Consider the following 24,162-nt stretch of genomic DNA (forward strand, 5'->3'; position numbering starts at 1 on the left):
TAATGACTGTTGTCCATGCTGGCATGGGTTGGACAGTTTGACTGGGCTGGCACGCTGGAAGGCTATACCAGACTCCAGTCTGATTTGGCATGGTTTTCTACAGCTGGATGCCTTTCCTGATTCCAACCACTCCAAGAGTGTAATGGGTACTTTTATTTGCCACCAGCATGGGTGCCATTTGCATGACACTGGGGTTAGGTTACATGTCACCGCCATGGGTGCCAATTTGTGTGACATCGGTATCTGCCACGACTGCAATTTTGCTTGGCTTGATGGGTCTTCTCAGGCATGACATAATGCCAAAGGTCTCAGTCACTGCCTCTGTGAATTCCAGTGCTCAAAAGGAACTCTGCCACTTTGCCTCCATGAGGCCCAACACTTGAGAAGAACACAGCCACTTTGACTCCGTGAGGCCCAACGTTCCAAAAGTGTTCTTTATGTGCCACTAGCATGGGTGCACTTGGCTTGATGAGTCCCCTCAAGCACAGCACATCACCAAAGGTCTCGGTCACCAGTCATATATATGTATATATATATATCAAGTTTATTTCTATACATTTTCTATACAATTCAGAGCAAGCATTCAACCCATGCTAGCATGGAAAGCAGACGTTAAACGATGATGATGATGTATATACATATTTCAAGTGTTATCGTTCTTTTGTCAACACCACATCTAGCCCATCAACCATCCACAAACATTGCTTAAATACCTGCTAAGTCTAGCAGTGTAACACTATTGGATTATAGCGGTGGCGAGCTGGCAGAAACGTTAGCACGCCGGGTGAAATGCATAGCTGTATTTCGTCTGCCGTTACTTTCTGAGTTCAAATTCCACCGTGGTCAACTTTGCCTTTCATCCTTTTGGGGTTGATAAATTAAGTACCAGTTGCACACTGGGGTTGATATAATCGACTTAATCCTTCTGTCTGGCCTTGTTTGTCTCCTCTGTGTTTAGCCCCTTGTGGGTAGTAAAGAAATAGGATTATAGTGGCACTGAAGAAAGAACAATAACTCTTGAAATATGCATATACACCAATTACCTATTTTTTCTATCTTCGATATATATCTTCGATCATATTCTTTACATAGATGTATTCAGAGATGAAGCATTGTAACTTTCAATGCTAGCTCTGAATTCTATAGAAAATCTATAGAGACAAAATTAAAAGTGACAATTTTGCACTGCTAACAAAAAAGTAAGACACAATATTGACTTGCAAACCTTTCATATACTTGGTAATATATTATGGTTGCAAAGGGAAATACTGTGTCCTTGCTCGCAATTTATATAATATAAGATTTGAAGAATGTTACAGATAAGTGCTCTTGAAAAATTATGCCATCTCATGGAATTTCATTATGCGAAATTTATTTTCCATTAACTGTTTTCCAATCAATACGAATGTTCATGGAAAGTATGTTTTGCATTACAAAATTCCACATACATACATACACACACACACAACACACACACACACACACACACATACATACATACAGACATACATACATTCATACATATATATACACACACACCACACACACACAATACATATATATATATTTATATACAGTACTCTAGAATAAAGATTATTTGCCAACATAATATGGCAGTCCTTGTTTAAGACAAATGTTACTGTAGAAACCTTGCCAGATCAGATTAGAGCCTGGTGCAGCCTTTTGCCTCACCAGTCCTCAGTCAAACCATCCAACCCATGCCAGGATGGAAAGCGGACGTTAAACAACGATGATGATGATGATATATATGTGTGTGTGTGTATATGTATTGCGTGTGTGTGTGTATATATTGTGTGAGTGTATGTATTGTGTGTGTGTGTGTATGTATTGTGTGTGTGTGTGTATATATATTGTGTGTGTGTGTATGTATTGTGTGTGTGTGTATATGTATTCTGTGTGTGTGTGTATTTCATTTAAGAGTTATAAGGTAAATAAAAATGTAAATTTCAATCTGTTGGGTAGAGTGGATAGATGTGCTAATTAAGTGAAAAGTTGTGTATGTATGTATGTATGTATGTATGCATATATGTATGTATGTATGTATGTATGCATGCATGCATGCATGTATGTATGTATGTATGTATGTATGTATGTATGTATGTATGTATGTATGTATGTATGTATGCATGCATACATGTAAGTATGTATGTGTGCATGTATGCATGTATTGATGTATGGATAGATGAATGGATGGATGGATATATATATGTGTGTGTGCTGATGTGTTTCGTTATTTCAAAATTTTTAATCAGAATCTTATTTTCTAAACAGGTTCCTGACACTGCTGTGAAAGACTGTCAGAATTATACAGATCTGACAGGCAAGCACTTTTTAAATCCTGCAATTGATAAAACGGTGAGGGTCGACCAAAAAGACAAACAATAGATTGATTTCGTCTCTGTCAGATAATTTTCACCGTCTTCGAGAAAAGTAATTAAATATATTCGGCAGCAGATGTTTCAATCACCAAACACTGACACAGACAATATTTCCAGAGTAAACAATTTATTCTCACAACTTACAAAAGCTAACACTCGTTCCTATTAATGACTGGTGTTTCTGAAATAATCAATAAACTTCCAAACAGATGGTCGGCTGCCATATTGTAACATAATAATAAAAACAAGCGAAAAATCAGAAGACAAATTGTTCAATATTGCATGAACGATTTGAGATTAATAACTATATTTTGAGAATTATTTTTCAATCTCTAGTGAAACATTACGTTTAATCAACTGATTCCAGAAAACATATATTATGAGAAAATAAAATTAATTACACTTTGCAAAATTTAATTCAACTTTTATTCACACTTTTTCTCTCTTTCTCTTCCTCTTCTCTCTCTTTCTCCTTCACTTTATCTCTCTATATCTCTCTGTCTCTCTCTACATATATATATATATATATCTTTAGCTCACTTACATATACACATATTGTAGATTCTCATTTAGAAATTATTTCTGGAACAACCACAATTATTCAACAAATAGACTGAAAACATTTGTTCATAAAGATGATGGTTCTCAAATGACTAATCACGTTTCCTTCTCCTTAGAATTCATTTGAGAGCATTTAAATGAGGAATAAGTGTGCTTCCCAACCACATGGTTCTTGGTTCAGTCCCACTGTGTGGCACCTTGGCCAAGTGTTTTCTACTATAGCCTCGGGATGACCAAAGCCATGTGAGTGGAATTGGTGGGCAAAAGGAGTCCATTATATATACATATATATATGTGTGTATGTATATATATTTATATGTATATATATATATATGTATATGTGTATATATGTATATAACACACATATATATATATATACGCACACAGACACACATACATATATATGTGCATATACATATGTATATATACATACATGTGTGTGTGTGTGTGTGTGTGTGTGTGTGTGTGTTATATATATATATATATATATATATCACCGTGACCGACCAGGCTATCAGATGTTGCTACACACTGCTGGTCACAATGCTCTTCGCATTGTTTTAGCCTTCAAATGACGCCACCCCGCTGGCTAAGCAAGCAGGCCAACAGAAGAAAGAGTGAGAGAAACTTGTGGTGAAAGAGTACAGCAGGGATCGCCACCACCCCCTGCCGGAGCCTCGTGGAGCTTTAGGTATTTTCGCTCAATAAACACTCACAACGACCGGTCTGGGAATCAAAACCGCGATCCTACAACCACGAGTCCGCTGCCGTAACCACTGGGCCATTGTGCCTCCACACACACACACACATTATATATATATATATACACACACACATATATATATTATATATATATATATATATACACACACACACACACATATATATAACGGAAATGATATAGACGGAAAATGGAACATATGGGAAATTTTATTGATTGCAATGGTTGTTTCAACCCAAGCAGCACCACTTCCTCGTGGGTGAGAGACAGTACAATTAATTTCGGTGCATCTCATGATGCAGATGCATCTCATGATGCAGATGCATCTCATGATGCAGATGCATCTCATGATGCAGATGCATCTCATGATGCAGATGCATCTCACCAGGTGATGTAATAATGCACCTCATTACAGAGACACTGTTTCATTCATTCAGATTCACTGGAGCATGTCGTTAGTGGTCGTAGCTGAAATACATTGGGAAGAAATGGCTGGGAACAGGTTTAGCTGTGAAGCTATAGATACAAACAGGAAGTAATTAAGCAAAATAAGCAAAACACATTGAGGAATTCCTGATGAAGATCCAGCAATGATTGTGCAACTACTGTGGATGATATCAGGTAGCCTTAGGTGGTAAATGTGCTTTATATATATACTACTAGGGATATACTCAACACATAAATGTCTTAGGAGTGGTTCTGTGGTCACAGGCATAGGAACAGCTGTGTGGTAAGTAGCTTGCTTACCAACCACATGGTTCCGGGTTCAGTCCCACTGCATGGCACCTTGGACAAGTGTCTTCTACTATAGCCTCGGGCCGACCAAAGCCTTGTGAGTGGATTTGGTAGATGGAAACTGAAAGAAGCCTGTCGTCTATATGTGTTTGTGTGTCTGTGTTTCTTCCCCCAACATCACTTGACAACCGATGCTGGTGTGTTTGCATCCTCGTAACTTAGCAATTTGGTAAAAGGGACCGAATCTTAACTTTTATAAAGTAAATCTCAAGAGAGCTGAACTGCAGAAGGTTTTCAGAGAAGAATCCCTGCTCAGGCAAGTGTTTCAGCCCTTAACTTCTTCCACCCTAAGGGAGCCAGGCTGCATCCAGGTCATGACACCTGAGTGGACTGAAGCAACATGAAATGAAGTAGGAGAGTATTGTAGTTCGCTTGAAGCAATGTATATTGTTTGTAAAAAATAAAAAGTTTTGAATGGTACAACAATGCACTATCATACAGACAATGGGCTATATCCAAAAGATAAAAAAGAAAAGCCATTAGAAAACCGATTATAGCAGCAACTCCATCTAAGAATATCTGAAGAAGGAATATTATTCCAAAATATCATATCAGACTATGGATGACTCAATTACAACAGGTATATAGCTCACTGTCTGTATTATAGTGCATTGTTGTACCATTCCAAACTTTATATTCTTTATGAAATGAAGTGTTTTGTTCAGGAACACAATACACCATTTGGTCTGGGTATTGAAACCATGAACTTGCAATCGTGAGTGCAACACATTTGTCAATTAGTCACATGCCTTAGGAGTGGTTGTGTGGTCACAGGTGTAGGAGTGGTTGTGTGGTAAGTAGCTTGCTTACCAACCTCATGGTTCCGGGTTCAGTCCCACTGTGTGGCACCATGGGCAAGTGTCTTCTAGTATAGCATCGGGCTGACCAAAGCCTTGTGAGTGAATTTGGTTGACGGAAACTGAAAGAAGCCCATCGTATATATATGTGTGTGTGTGTGTGTGTGTGTAAATGTTTGTATGTCTGTGTTTGTCCCCCCACCCCAACATTGCTTGACAACCAATACTGGTGTGTTTGCATCTCCGTATCTTAGCAATTCAGCAAAGGGGACCGATAGAATAAGTACTAGGCTTACAAAGAATAAGTCCTGGAGTCGATTTGTTCGACTAAAGGTGGTGCTCCAGCATGGCAACAAGTAAAAGAATAACAGAATGTCTTCCTATGCACTCTCACATATCTGGAGACAAATACAGAGAATCCTTCAACTATTGAATGCATTCATAAAGATCAACACAAGGAATAATGGTGGAGGAATCCCATGGAAACTTCTACCAATTTTACATGTTACAGGTCAGATATTGCTGTTTAGGTCAGATAAGAGAAAGCAGATGCCATCACAGAGGTCAGCTGCCATTCTGAGGTGAATATCTCTTTGAAAATCAAAGAGAAAGAAGACGACTATGGATAATTGCTTCAAAGCCTTCAGCGTCTATACTCTGATTATAAATGCAAATTCTTACCAATAATAATTGGTACTCTTGGTTTTGCTAGTAAATACCAAACTGACAATCTGGAAAAGCTAGAGTTTTTGGAAAAAAACCCCCCAGAAATCAGCCGATTCACACATAACAAATAAACAGTCTGTAAGTGGAACAATAAAAATATGCGAGACTTTTTGCAAGTTCAAGATGTGACAGTGTTTTTGTTATCTACATTCCAACAAAGGAATTTTGTTTCTTTGTTATAAACCAACTCCTTCCTCAGAGGAAGAATTTGAATAATTAAAAACTGAAGGGAACATACATATACATGCTGACATACACACTTACACACACAGACATACAGAAGCACATACATATATACATCCAGATATACGTGTGTGTGTATATGTGTGAGTATATACATGACTCCTTGTCCGAAGATTTTCTAACATGTTTTCTAACATATGAGATGATATCTTACATGTCTTCCACTACATGTGAAATTTTCTAACTCCTATTAGCAAATGAAACATGTGTAATGGCAAATAAATAAAACCAGTACATACATACACATACAAAAAAAAAAAGGTTTAAGGATGTCATAAGGACTACCATGAAGTCACTTGGAATGGTTCCAGAAGATATAGAAACCTTTGCTTTGGATCGAGTTGGATGGCGAGTCAAAATTCCTACAAAAGTTCAATTTGAAAACTCCACTAGAGTGGATGAAAGCGCTAATATATGATATATGATTTATAAAAACATGTAACATATTAATAAATATCAGTAAATATAAAACCATCCAGATTTCTGAGCACCTCATTTCTTATATATATATATATATATATATATATATAATATATATATATATATATATATACATACATACATATACATACATACATATACATATATATATATATATATGCATATATATATGTATGAATATAATATTTACATAGAGAGAAAAAGAGAGAGAGAGAGAGAGAGGGAGAAAGAGAGAGAGACCTATCAAGGTTATTGAATTGAGACAGTTATTTAAAAAAAGGGGTAAAAAGACAAGGATAGGCAGTGGGAATGGAATGGAGATGAAGTAAATAAAATAGGATAAATGATTAGAAGGAAGAAAATGAGACGAAGGAAAAGAAGTGATGAGATCAATAGATCAATAAATGGAGAAACAGGGACAAGACAACACTGGAATTAATAAGGGAGTAGTTTCCAGTTTCATCATCTTTCGTTATTGTCACAATCGTCATCATCATCATCATCATCATCAGCATCATCACCATCACCACTACCTCCACCTCCATCACGATCCTGATCATCGTCATTTTCATCATTTTCATATTTTCATGTAATCATTATCGTTGTCATTGTCATTGTTGTTGTCGTTGTTATCGTCGTCACCATCATCACCATCATCATTATCATCATCACCATCATCATCATCATCATCACCATCATCATCATCATCATCATCACCATCGTTGTCGTCATCATCATCATCATCATCTTTAATAACATCATCATTGTCACCTTCAAGACCACCACCATCATTGTTGACTTCCTTGTTGTCGTCGTCCTATTCTCATCATGAAAATCATCATCATCTTATCAATAGGTAACTTTCGAAATGTACATAGAATACCATTTTGTTTCATTTGGTTTGAAAAATTAAATCAGTCAAGTGGGTATTGTTACTGTACATACACGGTTGAAAGTGTTCACGTAAGTTGTCCATAGTTGTAGGTTGTTTTTCATCTTCGACCATTTGGTACAAAGATTGTTCTTAATTTATTGTGATCCTAACTTTGAAGCTCAGTACGAAACACACACACACAGACACCCATATATGTGTGTGTTTGTGTGTACATATGCATACTCTAACAGAAACTAACATACGCACACGTAGAGACACGCATATTTCATGTGGAATGGCAGCAATTTCTTGACGAATGGCATCTTTTAATTGTTCAATAGATTGAGGGCGATGAGTGTATACCTCTGAGTTCATGTACCTCCACAGGAAAAAATCTCACGGGTTCAAATCAGGTGATCGGCTAACCGATGTCACCGCGCAATGAGATCAAATGACCGGGGAACATCTCCCCCATCGTACATCGTGAAGTGTGGGCTGTTTCCCCATCCTGTTGAAGCCAAACATTGTCCTTATCATCAAGTTCATTCAATTTGAGTTTCCGAAAAGTCTCTAGCATCACACAATATGGATCAGAGTTTACAATCAATGTAACATTGTTTTCTTCGAAGAAGTACGGACCCCAAATGCCGAATTCTGCTACCGGAGAATTTCAAGTAGGTATGAGATAACGTCTACCAAGCCTTAGGTGCACACGGAATGATCTTCGTATTGCAGTTACAGATTCGTTGTTCTTGATAAATGTTTCCACAACAAAAGCGTGATGCTCGCCCCTCCAATACATATTCGCAACCAAAAGCAAACTGAAATAAAATATCACAAATTGCACTTTTTGAAACAAAATGGTATTATATGTACATTTCGAAATTAAAAACACCTTTTGTATTCTTTACACCATTTCACTTTCATTAAACCTACAAATGTGTCAGATCATTTTGCCGCACCCTGTATTACCCCTTTTATAGTTCGTCCTGTTTAGGAATATCGAGGCTCCTGTAGGTAGTCAATTAACTACACCCCTCTTTCCCTTTTCCTAAGTGTTAAATGTTACCCCCACCCATATCTATTACCTATTTTTTACTATTATAAATAATACTAGAAATACTTTCACTATCCCATGACGGTACTTATAACTCCACAGCATATAAATAGTAGCCCCTAGTAGGTTAATGCAGGTTATAAATCTTACTCTTTTTATAGTCCATCTTGTTAGGAATAATCGAGGTTCTTGTAGGGAGTCAAGCAACCAACTTATCCTTCTCCTAAGTTTCATATGTAACTCCCTACCATTATCTATTACCTATTTCTTACACCAACTAACATTTCCCCCATTTTATCATCACCTAACCCCTTGTGTTATGCCTTTTATTCTCTACCGTAACTGATCCGAGAACACAAAAGACCTTAGGTTTTCTACCACATAATTAGCCCTACATGTGCATGAACAATATTTCCCTCATGTTTGATATTTTCATCCTTTTCATTTGCGTTGGACAAAACACATCGCTAAAATTGCCAAGAAGGCTGAGGGTGTCTTGGCATCACTCACCAAGTCCTTTGTGAGCTGCTCTCCGGCTATCTATCTGCGGCTTTATATAGCTATGGTACGACCTCACCTGGAATTTGCATCACTGGGCTGGAACCCCTATCTTGCCCAGGATATTAATTGCCTGGAAGCCGTTCAGCGACATGCAACCAAGAGACTACCCTCCATCAGGCATCTGCCATATTCTGAACGCCTTACTTCCCTGGGCATGGACACATTGAAACTCCGACGTTTGGCAGTTGACTTGGCAGACACCCATAAAATTATTAACCATCTTACTAACAATAACTCTGAGCACCTTTTCAAACTCCACCTGTCTAACACCCATGGACATGTTTACAAAGTCAGAAAATAGCACAGCTCCCATGACTTTTGGAAACATTTTTTCACGCTAAGAATTGCTGAAGTATGGAACAAACTGCCGGCATCAGTTGTTAGTTGTCGGAGAACTGCATCCTTCAAAACTTCCATGCTTCCTGAGATTCGCCAACACTACACCTGATTTTCTCCTCTCCATACACACGCAAGCATGTATCTGACTCGTACACTGTTCACTCCCCAGACATTTCTACATTACTGCATATACTCTACACGCACTTTTGACAAGTTGTGGTGCACCTGGGCACTGTATACAATAATTTCATTATTATTATATTTTTATTATATGTTGCTTTTTTACTCTTCGCCCACAAGTATTTCTTTGCACCCACTTGGAGTTAATATACCTTTGCTTAGAAATTTAACGATTAGATTCAATTAGTACCTCTCTCTTATCTCAGGGCATTTGTTTTTGCCTTTTAAGTTTACTTAGTAAGTAACATTTAACACTTAGGAAAATGGAAAGAGTGGGGTAGTTAATTGACTACCTAGAGAAGCCTTGATATTCCTAAACAGGATGAACTATAACAATCTTTTCCTTTTGAACGACACTTTGTAACATAATTTCTAGGTAACTAAACACTTTTAAACTTCGTATACTGGTAGAATGTGTTTATAAAACATAATTTTTTCTTGGCTTTATTGAGAAAATTCTATATGTTGTAAGATATTTTGTCTTTAATTTCAAGCATTTCGGCAATTTTAACCAATCAAATACGTCCATTTAGGTAAATAACATTCTGTGCATAATGAATATGTCCCTCGTTTAAGAAACAGATTGGGTTTATTTACATTTGTGAAGAAAAAAGATACCCCTCTCCCACCCCTAACCCTAACTAACCCTAACTCTCATCCTAAATCTAATATAGATTGAAATGCAATAGATCGATACTAGGGTTATAATTATGGATGACAATTTCATACGACACCACTACGGAAAATGGATTTTTTTCTAGCGGTGTCAAATGAAAATGTCACCCATAATTATGGCCCTAGTATCAATCTATTGCATTTCAATCTATTTTAGATTTAGGGTTAGGGTTAGGGTTAGGGTGGGGGAAGGGTATCTTTTTTTCTTCACAAATGTAAATAAACCCAATCTGTTTTTTAAAGGAGGGACATATTCATTATGCACAGAATGTTATTTACCTAAATGGACGTCAGCGATTGGTTAAAATTGCCAAAATGCTCGAAATTAAAGACGAAATATATATATATATATATCTCTTATTATAAAAGGCAGATTTTATCTGCCTCCCTTTGGGAGTTATACAAATCTACAATATAGGATTTCTTCAATTACAATTTACCTAGCATTTTTAAGAGTACAATGCATCGCGTCATGCCAGGTCCAGTTTTTAAAATTTAAACTCCAATTAAGCAAAATTTACAGAAAACTCACATTCTGGTGTGTGTGTCAAATGCTTTTCTTAGTCTGGTTTACACCACACGCAAACGCACACACACAGTGGGCAACGAATAAGTGAAACTAGATGTAATATTTGTTTCTCTCTATCACGCTGATAGATACATGAGTAAAATGTATGGGAAGCTAACACATAAGTGTGAGTGAAAATGTTCTTGGAAGAGAGTAAATAGCCAGAGATAGTGATTTGAGGAAGACTTTACATTAAATAACCGTAGTGGCTTGTGTTAGTAATAAAGTAAACATACACTCATACATACATACATACATACATACATACATACATACATACATACATACATACATACATACATACATACATACATACACACACACACATACATACATACACACACACATACATACATACACACATACATACATACATATACATACATACATATACATACATACATACACACACACACACATACACACACACACAGTATTGAAGCTTGAGAACAATCAGATACATTTGCAACACATCTGTTGAAAATATTATTGTTCACACACATACATATACATATATACATACAGACAGACAGACAGATAGACACACACACACACACACATGATCCAGCATGGCCACAACCTCAAGGCTGAAACATATAAAAGAATAACAGAATATAAATGTGTGCATGTGTGTGAGAGAGAGAGTGTGTGTGTATATGTATGTATGTATGTATGTATGTATGTATGTATATATATATAATAATGCAGTTTTTTCAACAGCTTGAACTAAAAGTCAGAGGGGAATGGGATAAACTACTTATATTAACTTGCTATAAAAGCAGGTAGTAATTTTATCTTGTCCTTATTCATAGTGCAAGTTTTGAAGAGTGCATTTCGATTTTAACAGCTATTTTTTTCAAAGCTATATTGGAACAGCCTAGAAGACGAGCCTCATCCTGAAAGATCTGTAGAACTCGACAAGGACATCCTGAAAACCCTGGTGGAACAAAATCTCATCGTAACTGTTGAGGAACTAGCAGAGAAGCTTGGATTTGGTCATTCAACCATTCATTGAGACCTGTGTGCTATCGGAAAAGTCAGCAAATTGGGTCAATGGGTTCCTCACGAACTTTCCGAGTCTAATTGCATGCAGAGAGTGAATGTATGCTTTTCTTTGCTGTCACATCTCACCACTACTGCGCTATGTATATCTATATATATAAAACTGTAGTTGTGTGAGTGTCTGTCCCCTTCGATTTAGATTCCTAACTACTCCCACATTTTGCGGTGCAGTTTAACCAAATTCGGGTAGCTTATAGTCGTGATTCATATCGAGCCCGTCCGAGTATTAGCGCGCGTCTATGATGAGTCTACGATTTTAAAAATAATTTAACATCATTTTTTATTCCATTTTAATGCATAATTTTTCGTGTGTCGATGGCGGCGGAGTTGGCGTCCACGCTCACACCTGCACCTGTGGGGAAGGGAGTGTAAGGAAATCAACGCCGTAATGCGTTGTCAAGGAGACCAGCGTTCTTTTAGAACAACGACTTCATGGCTTGAAGACACCAAAACAGAAATGGCTAAGAAAGCGTCTACATGAGTCTACGATTTAAAAAAAAATTTACCATCGTTTTTTTTCCATTTTAATGCATTTTTTCGCTATTATATAAGGGAAGTAACTCTCTGAAAATGTCTACGATGAGTCAACGATTTTTCAAAAAATTTACCATCATATTTTTTCCATTTTTAATGCATTTTTTGCTATTTTTTGGCTATAACTCTCTAAAAATGCTTATATAGTTATTTCCCTTACAAATCCGAGCAACGCCGGGTGATACTGCTAGTATATATATATATATATATATATATATATATATATATATTGTGTGGTAAGTAGCTTGCTTACCAACCACATGGTTTTGGGTTCAATCCCACTGCGTGGCACCTTGGGCAAGTGTCTTCTACTATAGCCTCAGGCCAACCAAAGCCTTGTGAATGGAATTGGTAGATGGAAACTGAAAGAAGCCTGTATGTATGTATGTGTTTGTCCCCCCAACATCGCTTGACAACCGATGCTGGTATGTTTACGTCCCTGTTACCTAGCGGTTCGGCAAAAGAGACTGATAGAATAAGTACTAGGCTTACAAAGAATAAGTCTTGGGGTTGATTTGTTCGACTAAAGGTGGTGCTCCAGCATGGATGCAGTCAAATGATTGAAACAAATAAAAGAATATATATATATATATATTATATATATATATATATATATATATATATATATATATATATATATACCACCAAATAAGTTAGGGGTTGTGGATCCAACCAACTAAGGGATAATATTTATCCAATATACTGTTGGTATAATACCCAAATTATTAATACACAAGTGTTTTTAATTGCAATGCAATGAACTCACTTATTGTATTAAATGGGTGTAGGTAAAGAAATATTTTACCCTTAATTTATATTACAAATAAGAAAATGGAGAAACACATTAGTTGGTTTATCAGCTTTAAGATATTAGAATGTTGTCTTATTTAATTAACATAACTACAACCATAACAACATATATATATATATATATATATATATATATTATATATATATATATAGTATAAAATTCAATACATTTAAGATAAGAATACAGATATTTATTAAAAAAAACATTAATATAAATTGCTAGAATCATTAAAATTCCTTACAGCTGTTTCAGCCTATGAAAAAAAGTCATTTTCTGTGCCTCTACTTGTCAATTATATTGAGGTTGTAGGCAGTTAAAAATGGGGTTATAATAATATCCATAGGCCTCGTCAGAGATTATAAAGTACTTTCAAAATATAAATATATGCATCAAACAAGATACACGTACAATTTAATTTATGTATATAAATATGAATATATATCCATATATACATACACACATATATATACATAAGCAAAATATATACACCTATACATGTACATAAATACATAAATAGGCACAATTAGATATACGTACAAGCATATAGACAATTAATCATATACATGTATATACATATATACTGGAACATACACATACATCTATATTCTGTGTCCTTAAGTTTTCAAACAGGAGAGATAAGCACCTCCACCCAGCAAAGCCAGCACCCAGAGACTAGTTACAGAGTTATTGTTCTTCATCAGTCTGAAGTAGCTTGGCTTACTAGCTGTCGATGCTTATTCACCTTTGAAAATTTATAGTATTTCAAGTGAAATAAATTTACTGATTTACAAAATTAGAAATATTGCATTTCTAAATCTCTCAGAGAAACTTATACAGTAGCAGCTCAATAAACTGATGGCTTGTTGCTGCTACTGTATTTAGGAATGCAATATTTCTAATTTTGTAAATCAGTGAATTTATTTCCCTTGAAATACTATAAATTTTCAAAGGACCATCTTTGGCAGTAATTACAGCTTGATTTCTACGAGGTATGGACTCGTGCAAAGTTTGAATTGTTTCCAAAGGAATTTTTGTCCATTCTTCAGCTAAAGCAGTCTCCAGTCCTTGTAGTGATGATGGTGGAGGATCTTGACCCCTTACTTGTTTTTCTAAAATGCACCATAAATGCTCAATAATGTTGAGATCTGGGGACTGTGGTGGCCAAATAAGATGTTCAACTTCACTAGAATGTTCCTCGTGCCATTCAGTAACAACTTTAGCTGTATGAATTGGTGCATTATCATCCTGAAAGATTGCGTTACTTTCCGGAAACAGTTCAGCAACCATAGGATGAATTTGGCAACACTAATAATAAATCAAAAAACATAAAAATAAACAAGCTTTTGATGGTTTTATAGATATTTCAAAATTACGATGCTATGATGCTAGCTGTTTCCATTATTTTGTCCAACTCCTGTATATGTGTGTATGTATGTAGTATGTATGTATGGAAGGGCATCACTGTTACACTTCCAGATGGGAAGGGTCTTCCTATGATGCTGACATGCAGTGTCTGTGCACGACCCTGCCTCAGTAAAGCTGGACTCAAGGGTCATCTTCATAGTCATAAAGCGAGACAGATGAGTGACAACCTGGCCACTGGTGGAGGTGTTACACACCATACTAATCATATCTGCCAGGTATGTGGAAGAGAGTGTAATTCGGCAGGAGGACTTAAACGACATGCAAAGGTACATGAAGCCCAGTTACAACTACAGCCGGCTACAGCCGGTAAAAGTTTTAGCTGCCAATTCTGTACAAGACATTGTAGATCTATAGCTGGGTTAAAAAGTCACATTCGATCACAGCACCAATAACAGTTAAGCTTCATGCAATGGCCATACTCGATAACGAGGGGGCAGCCATCATATATGTATGTATGTATGTATGTATGTATGTATATATGTATGAATGAATGAATGAATGAATGAAAGAATGAAGGCTTATGGCTTAGTGGTTAGGGTGTTGCAGTCATGATCACAAATCATGGTTTCAGTTCCCAGACTGGGTGCTGTGTTCTGTCTTTGAACAAAACATTCCCTTCTGCACTGGTCTGTGATTGCTTTCACATTTGTCATGGCACATCATGCATCTGTTCAGGCAACATTGGTTTGATGGAAAGACTGTGCTAATGCGCCGAACAAACATTTGATCACTATAAACAAATTATTTGTGCAGGATGTTTAGCAAGATATTGTTGAACTCTCAAGTGCCGTCTCTGACAGGATATAAAGAAATAGATATCTCTCATATGTGTGTGTATTGGAAATTGGTAACAGCAGCTTTTTCTTACCAAGTGTGTGAATCAGTTGCTCTCATCTACTGTATATATACCTAACCAATTTATACAAGTCTATATTTATTTAACTTATTGACAATTATGATTAATTGCTGAACTGAGAGCAATTTAGTGATAGTGAAATTAGCACAGAGTTTAAACATTATATCAAGGTTGTTATTACCACTCAATGTGATTACATTGATAGAACCACTTATTAAAATGCCTGCAACTTTCAGCTTAAATTATTTAATATTAGCTTTATTAAGCAGCAAGATGGCTGCTTAACAGCTGAAGCAGCAGCAAAGGTTCATATTATACTGCTGGCCTTAAACCTTGGCCATTTTTTGTCTGGTAATATTTATGTCTTGAAAGGCAGCGAGCTAGCAGAAATGTTAGCACACTGGGCGAGGTGCTTAGCGGTATTTTGTCTGTCTTTATGTTCTGAGTTCAAATTCCGCCAAGGTTGACTTTGCCTTTCATCCTTCTGGGGTTGAAAAATTAAGTACCAGTTATGCACTGGGATCGATGTAATTGACTGGGTCTTCTTCCCCAAATATTTTGAGCCTTGTGCCTAGAGTAGAAAAAAATCAATAGCACGCCGGACTAAATGCTTAGTGGTATTTCGTCTGTCTTTACGTTCTGAGTTCAAATTCCGCTGAGGTCGACTTTGCCTTTCATCCTTTTGGGGTCAATAAATTAAGTACCAGTTGTGTTCTGGGGTTGATCTAATCAACTGGCCTCACCCTGTCCAAAGCTTTCAGGCCTTGTACCTAGAGTAGAAAAGAATATTTATGTCTTGAGTAAGGCAGTGAATAAATACTAGGCATCTAAAGAATAAGTCCTGGGGTTGATTTGCTTGAATAAAGGCAGTGCTCCAGCATGGCTACAGTCAAATGACTGAAAGAAGTAAAAGAGTAAAAGAATAAGGCAGCATGCTGGGCAAGATGCTTAGTGGCGTTTCGTCTGTCTTTACATTCTGAGTTCAAATTCCACCGACATCAACTTTGCCTTTCATCCTTTTGGGATTGATAAATTAAGTACCAGTGAAATTCTGGGGTCGATGTAATCGACTAGTCCCCTCCCCCAAAACTTCAGGCCTTGTACCTCCAGTAGAAAGGATTATTATTATTATTATTATTATTATTATTATTATTATTATTATTATTATTATTATTATTAAATATTAAGGTGGTGAGCTGGCAGATTTGCTAGCATGCCAGGCAAAATGCTCAGTGGCATTTCATCCATCTTCACTGTCTGAGTTGAAGTTTCGCTGAGGTCGACTTTGCCTTTCATCCTTTTAGGGTCGATAAGATAAGTACCAGCTGAGCCCTTGGTGGGGTCAATGTAATCAACTTCCCTCTCCCCTGAACTTGCTGGCCTTGTGCCAAAATTTGAGACCAATATTTATGTCTAGAACTTCATAAAGCTATTGCACAATCGTAAATAAATGGTGTGGTGTTAGTTCTTATCTGGATAAATGATTTCAATCACTGGATTGTTGCCATCCTGGGGCACCATCTGCAAAGTGTTTAATCAACCATATCAAATCCAGTTGAAATATTTAGTATAGAACAAATTTTATTGCTCTCTTTTGAATTGTCACACAGCAACCCCTCCACCTACAATAGACAAAAACTGTATGGAATCCCATCATGGGATCTATTCCTCTCTTTGAAAGGTAGAATCAATCTGTCACCTTGCATAACACCACTAACACTTGACTCATCAGTGGAATCTACACTGTTACAAATATTGAGACTAGGACCCTGGTTAGGGATAAGTGCCTCTTATTGCTCCTTTCCTTCCTCTCCCCCATCTCAGAAACCTTGTAAAAGGGTCCTATACTCTGTCCTTCTACGTAAGCCATTCAAAATAAAAGACTAGCTTACACCTTCTAAATCTACAAAACTTAATACTCCAAGGTCAACCATGACGTTCTATTTATGTCTCTTCCAATGCAGATATCTTTGTTATTAAACAAGTGATTACGTGTTTTAGATTTCCTTTTCTCTAAATAACATTCGAGTTTCATGTTTGATCTTGCTCCAGCAATATTATGATTTTATCATTTCTTTTCACTATAATAGTTTATTATTATTATGAAATTTGTTTGATAAATGTCGTATCAGAACTTCAATGATTAACTTTAATATTCTCCCTCCTTTGATGCAGTTTCATTTCTATTACAACTCTATATCAATCACTTCATCTCTTTACTTTGTTGTTTCTGATTTTTCTTTTTAATATTTCTTTTTTTTTTTATGTAGGTCCTGCATTGAATTATTTTCGATTTAGAAATCAATATTTACTAAAATTTGCTATGACCACAATCAAATAAAGACAGACATTATACTCAATTTTAGAGCTATTCATATCTTTGTTTAGATATATTTCTCACCATTTAAAGTATATTTAAATCAATATTATTGACTAGATATTGACTAAAATATGAAGCAAATTCGTTCAGCTAATCGAAGCTGTTGGTTTTGTTTTATTGCTTAAACTGTATTTACTCTGGATTCTGTAGTTACATAATCTGTACATATTAAGCAAAAGAGACCGAAATGAGGTGTTTTCATTAAAAAAACATTAGAATTATCAATCAAACAATTATAATTATGTATTGTACAAACACAGTATGTTATTAAACATGGTGTTAATCATTAAAAAAGAAACAAAACAATTTAGTTTCCTGAAATGAACTTGCTAATAACTGGAGATGTGAATTTGTAGAAACATCTTCAATAAATTTCACATAATAGGGAATATGATTTCCCATATATATATATATATATAGTAGGTACTGTAAATTTAGGGTGAATACTTGATATGTGTAAGCACCTGTATATGCCAGATAGTGGCAGAGTTGAGAGATAATATATCAAATAAAATTAAAAAGAGAACACAAAGGATATCGCGGTACACGTGTTTCAAGCTCTATAAACAATCTGTTATTACATCAGTGTATTATTGATATAAAAGATGGTAACAGAGTATATATATATATATATATATATATACTCTGTTACTTGTTTCAGTCATTTGACTGTGGTTATGCTGGAGCACTGCCTTTAGTCAAGGAAATCAACCCCAGGACTTATTCTTTGTAAGCCTAGTACTTATTGTGTTGATCTCTTTTGCCGAACTGCTAAGTTATGGGGACATAAACACACCAGCATCGGTTGTCAAGCAATGGGGGTGGGGAAAAACACAGCCACACAAACATACACACACACACAAACATACACACACACACACACATATATATATACATATATACAATGGGCTTCTTTCAGTTTCCGCCTACCATATCCACTCACAAGGCTTTGGTCGGCCCGAGGCTATAGAAGACACTTGCCCAGGGTGCCACACGGTGGGATTGAACCCGGAGCCGTGTGGTTGGTAAGCAAGCTACTTACCACACGACCACTTCGATGCCTATGTTCGAAAAATTGTTTGAAAACCAATTTGTTCATGATGAGAGGCATTTATAAACTGAGATTCCTGTTTATATATGTACACAAACACACACACACGCACACTCACATGCACGTGTACACACATAATAATTGGTGAAGGAGATGGAAGATAGATTTACTACAAATATCTGTTCCATAGGAGTAGAATATTGTGCATTTAGATGCACACAACTTGAAGCACAAAGTCCTTCCCGCTAAGGGACAAATGCAACATGGATCGAAAGGATTGTCGTGGTGAATAAAAATTTGTACTAAATCCATCTTGCGTTTTCTTCATCAATTATAAACTCAACAAACACTGCAGATTCCCTGACGTAGATCCAGTGAAAATTATATCGTAATTGTAGATAACATCAGGTAGCCCAAACAGTGAATGTGCTTTAGTTGAAATACTAAAAGACACATTCCCAAAGTCTAAGTAGTTACACACACATATATACATGCATACATACATACATATACATATGTGAGTGGTTGGTGTTAGGGAGGGCATCCAGCTGTAGAAACTTTGCTAGATCAGATTGGAGCCTGGTGCAGCCTCCTGGCTTGCCAGTCCTCATTCAAACTGTCCAACCCATGCCAGCATGGAAAGCGGACATTAAGTGACAACGACGATGATGACGACGGCGATGACGACGATGACGACGACGGCGATGACGACGATGACAACGATATATAATATATAATATCCTGAATTATAAATTTCACAAGATTATAAACTTGATAATGTAATTTTTCAATTGATTGGTTGTCTGTATGTTAAGGAAGAGTCTCTTCATGCCAGAATCCATATTCCTGATATTTTTTTCTCATTAATGAAAGGAATGGAAAATATTTTTATCTTTTGGTTTGATTAAATTTTCTTTGTTTTAATTTTTTCTTTTAATCATAGAGTCCTTAACATTTATATATAGCCATCATTACAATGTGGAAAGAAGACCTAAGCCCCGCGAATTACTTAGAACAATGTGTTGTATGTAGGGAATTAGCGATTAGGAACAATTGATGAAATGAATTGTAAATGTCAAGATTCCGATCGATTGAGATTTTCTCTTTGACTGACAGTGGTTCCTTTGTTGTCAAACGAAATCAATGCTAATCAATTTTAATCCAATTTGCTTCTACAAATTTACTTATTTTTGTTGCTTGATACTTTCAATATCGACAAAATTCTTCTACTGCACTTGTCTTAACTGACATTATATTCTTTCTCTGTGTTATTGTAACATTTCAAACCAGTTCAAATACATCTAGAAAAAAAAATATATATATATATACATATATTAGGTTTAACAGATCAATAATTCACATTACACAGCACACATGCCTGTGCGTACATGCATGTGTGAGTGTACATGTGCATGTGTGAGTGTACGTGTGCATGTGAGTGTATGTGTGAGTGAGTGTGTAAGTGTGTGTATGTGTAAGTGTGTGTGTGTGTGTGTGTGTGCATGTGTAAGGGTAAGGGTGTGTGAGTGTATGTGTGAGTGTGTATGTGTAAGTGTGTGAGTGTGTGTATGTGTAAGTGTGTGTGTGTGTACGTGTGCATGTGAGGGTAAGGGTGTGTGAGTGTACATGTGAGCGTGTGTATGTGTAAGTGTGTGTGTGTGTATGTACATGTGTGTGTGTGTGTGTGTGTTGTGTGTGTGTGTGTGTTTGCAAGAAGATGTATGCGTGTGCTCCTCTCTTCAGCTCATTGCTTTCACTATCTTTTATGCATCACGGTTCATATTTTATTGTTAGTCATGCTTATTGACACAGCTACAAGGAGACATATTTATGAGTCTACAGTCTATTTACTTGTTTTGTTTATTATGTCTGTTCTTTATTCTATCATTTTACTAATTTTGGTATTGATTTCCAGTGCAGATGTATTGTCTCTGTGCATTTAGTAGAACGGGAAAATGTTGATGGGGAAACATGTTTCTTTCAGAGGTACTGGTAGTAATGTTGTGGCAGTAATGAGAGCAATAGGCAATAACCAAAACTAGGATTTCAACTCAGTTTCTTCGTATAATGTCTGCACTTATTCACCTTGATATATATTGTTAAACTACCCTATTTTACAGCATACAAGTCAGCATAGTATATCGTGTAAACATCTCCTAATGAGCGTAATGTTTTTATATATTTGTAAGTGGAATGAGTTTTCATCTCTAGCTGGTGATTATCACACACTGAAGACAGGTAACTGCCCAGAAACCTGGGTCTGTATGTATCTTATAAGACTAGAGATGGGAGTAATGACCTCCCCTCGCAGATACTAATCAGACTCAGACAGAATGTTGTTAGCGAGCTGGAGGAGACGTTTTTTTGGCGCTTAAAACAACAGTAACATCGTCCTCTATGGGACTGCCACATCTAGTTAGCAAATATATTTTACGATTCCCTACTGTTACTGTTTACCTCTCACTCAGAGGTTTAATATAGCCTATATATATATAATATATATATATATATATATATATATATATAATATATATATATATAATATATATATATATATATATATGCTATATTAAATCTCTGAACGAGATATAAACAGTAGTAATACTGAATCGTGACGTATAATTGCCAACCAAATGTGGCGTTCTATACAGGGCAGTGCTACTGATGTTTATAGACATCTCTTCCAGCTGGCTAATGACACACATTTTATATATATATATACATATGAATATATATACATATATATATACATACATATATATATACACATATATATATATTATATATATATATATATATATATATATATATATATATATATATATATATATATATATATTATATATATATATATATATATATATATATAATATATATATATATATATTAAAGGCGGCGAGCTGGCAGAAACGTTAGCACGCCAGGCAAAATGCTTAGCGGTATTTTGTCTGCCATTACGTTCTGAGTTCAAATTCCGCCGAGGTCGACTTTACCTTTCATCCTTTCGGGATCGATAAATAAAGTACCAGTTTTGCACTGGGGTCGATGTAATCAACTTAATCCGTTTGTCTGTCCTTGTTTGTCCCCTCTATGTTTAGCCCCTTGTGGGCAGTAAAGAAATATATATATATAGGCCCAAGCATGACTGTGTGGTAAGAAGTTCGATTTCTAACCACACAGTTCCGGATTCAGTCCCACTGCATGGCACCTTGGAGAAGTGTCTTCTACCATAGCCTCAAGCTGGCCAAGGCCTTGTGAGTGGAGCTGGTAGACAGAGACTGAAAGAAACCCGTCATATATGCATTTTTGTATATATGTATGCATCTATGTGTGTGCATCTTTGTGTCTGCGTTTATTCTCCACCACTACTTGATGAACAGTGTTGGTGTGTTTACATTCCTATAACTTAGCGGTTCAGCAGAAGAGACTGATAGAATAAGAATGAGGCTTTAAAAGAACACAAGCTCTGGGGTTGATTTATTCAACTAAAAACCTTTCAAGGCTTCAGCTGGAGTCAAATGACTGAAACAAGTAAAAGATAAAAGATGTGTGTGTATGTGCTTTTGTCCCCACCACTACTTGACAGCCGGTGTTGGTGTGTTTACATCCCCCATAACTCAGTGGTTCAGCAAAAGAGACTGAGAAAATGAGAACCCCCTTTTTTGGACAAATTTCAGTCTCTCCAAGGGCCACACTTTTTCACTCGCCATATTTCTCTATGGTGTAGTGACAAGTAGTGTAGTATTAAAAATAAGATCCTAGGGAGCAGGTTTCAATTCCATATTGAAACAGCTTCCTTTACATCTATATGAGAGACAGAGAGGGGGGAGAGAGCGGGATGGAGACAGGCAGAGACAGAGATGGAGAGAGAGAGAGAGAGAGAGAGAGAGAGGGAGGGAGAGAGTGGGAGGGATAGAAAGAGAGAGAAGATACTCTTAACTGGTTTTGCATTCATTGGAATATAACATGAGATTTAAGAGAGAGAAACGAGCAATATATGTTAATTATTTTGGTGACAGAAATTGCCATGGAGACGTCATGTTGTAGAATTACTGGGCTAATGTTAATGCATGGATGTGCACATGTGGGGGTGTCTGTGTATTTATGTGTATAGAGGAAAGGAAAGAAAGGGAGAGCATAGAGAGGGAGAAAGAGAAAGAGAGAGAGGTTGGAATTGAAATGAAATACGATGGAGAGATACAATATGTATAGTGTGCATGTGTGTGTGTGCGTGCATATATGTGTGTATATGTGCTTGTATGTGTGAGTGTGCATCATCGTCATCATCATCATTATCCTTGTCATCATCATCATCATTATCCTCATCATTATGATGATCATCATCATCTTTATTTGATTTCCATTTTCCATGTCACCATGGAAATGATGATGATGATACACACACACACACACACGTGTGCATGTGTGTGTAGGTGTGTGTTTTTGTTCACATGCTAAGCCTTAAACCCAATCCTTCTCCCAAATATCAACCCCTTGAAACTTCTTTCACCAACTTCTAAATGTCCAAGAGAAACACAGATCCCATTAATCTCACCCTGTTCTCAAAAATCTTCCCCTTGGCACCTTGGACAAGTGTCTTCTACAATAGCCTCGGGCCGCCCAAAGCCTTGTGAGTGAATTTGGTAGATGGAAACTGAAAGAAGCCCGTCATGACCATCGGCTATCTTTCTTTAATCTCCTAACTTGTGTTTCTTTCTTTCTCTCCATTATAGCTGGAACAAGGGAGATGTATTCTTGTCTGTCTCCTGTCCAAGCTTGATTTACACATTCACCACCACAACCTCGTTTAGGCTTAGCAGCCCTTCCTGTTTGTTTTCACTGTCCTGTTTGTTTTACTAATTTTGACCCTCTGCAAAATCCCAAATTCTATTTAATTTGCTTTGCGGGAGCAACTGTTTTATTGAAAGTGTATATTGTTGTTAAACGCTTGAAATACGAGACTAGAAAAACAGCAAACAACTGATGAAGGGCCATCCTTTATGTTGTTTTGTTTTCCATTTGCGTCTTTCGTTGTTTCAAAGAATAGTTCATATTCCAGGTACTCGTACTTTATATTTTTTGTTGTACATGTTTGTGATGTCCTGT

The 24,162-nt window shown here is 36.4% G+C and overlaps 1 protein-coding gene across 1 annotated transcript in view; it reads left to right on the plus strand.

Annotated features, from left to right (window-relative positions):
• Positions 1-2,406, plus strand: part of LOC115217558 (ectoine dioxygenase) — a 33,988-nt gene extending 31,582 nt beyond the window's left edge. Inside the window, exon 8 of the mRNA XM_036503279.1 lies at positions 2,293-2,406. Within this exon, the coding sequence (XP_036359172.1) occupies positions 2,293-2,406 (114 nt within the window). The remainder of the gene's footprint in view (positions 1-2,292) is intronic.
• The last annotated feature ends 21,756 nt before the right edge of the window (positions 2,407-24,162 follow it).

This window comes from Octopus sinensis, linkage group LG1, assembly GCF_006345805.1.
Source record: "Octopus sinensis linkage group LG1, ASM634580v1, whole genome shotgun sequence".
Classification (NCBI taxonomy): Eukaryota; Metazoa; Mollusca; class Cephalopoda; order Octopoda; family Octopodidae; genus Octopus; species Octopus sinensis.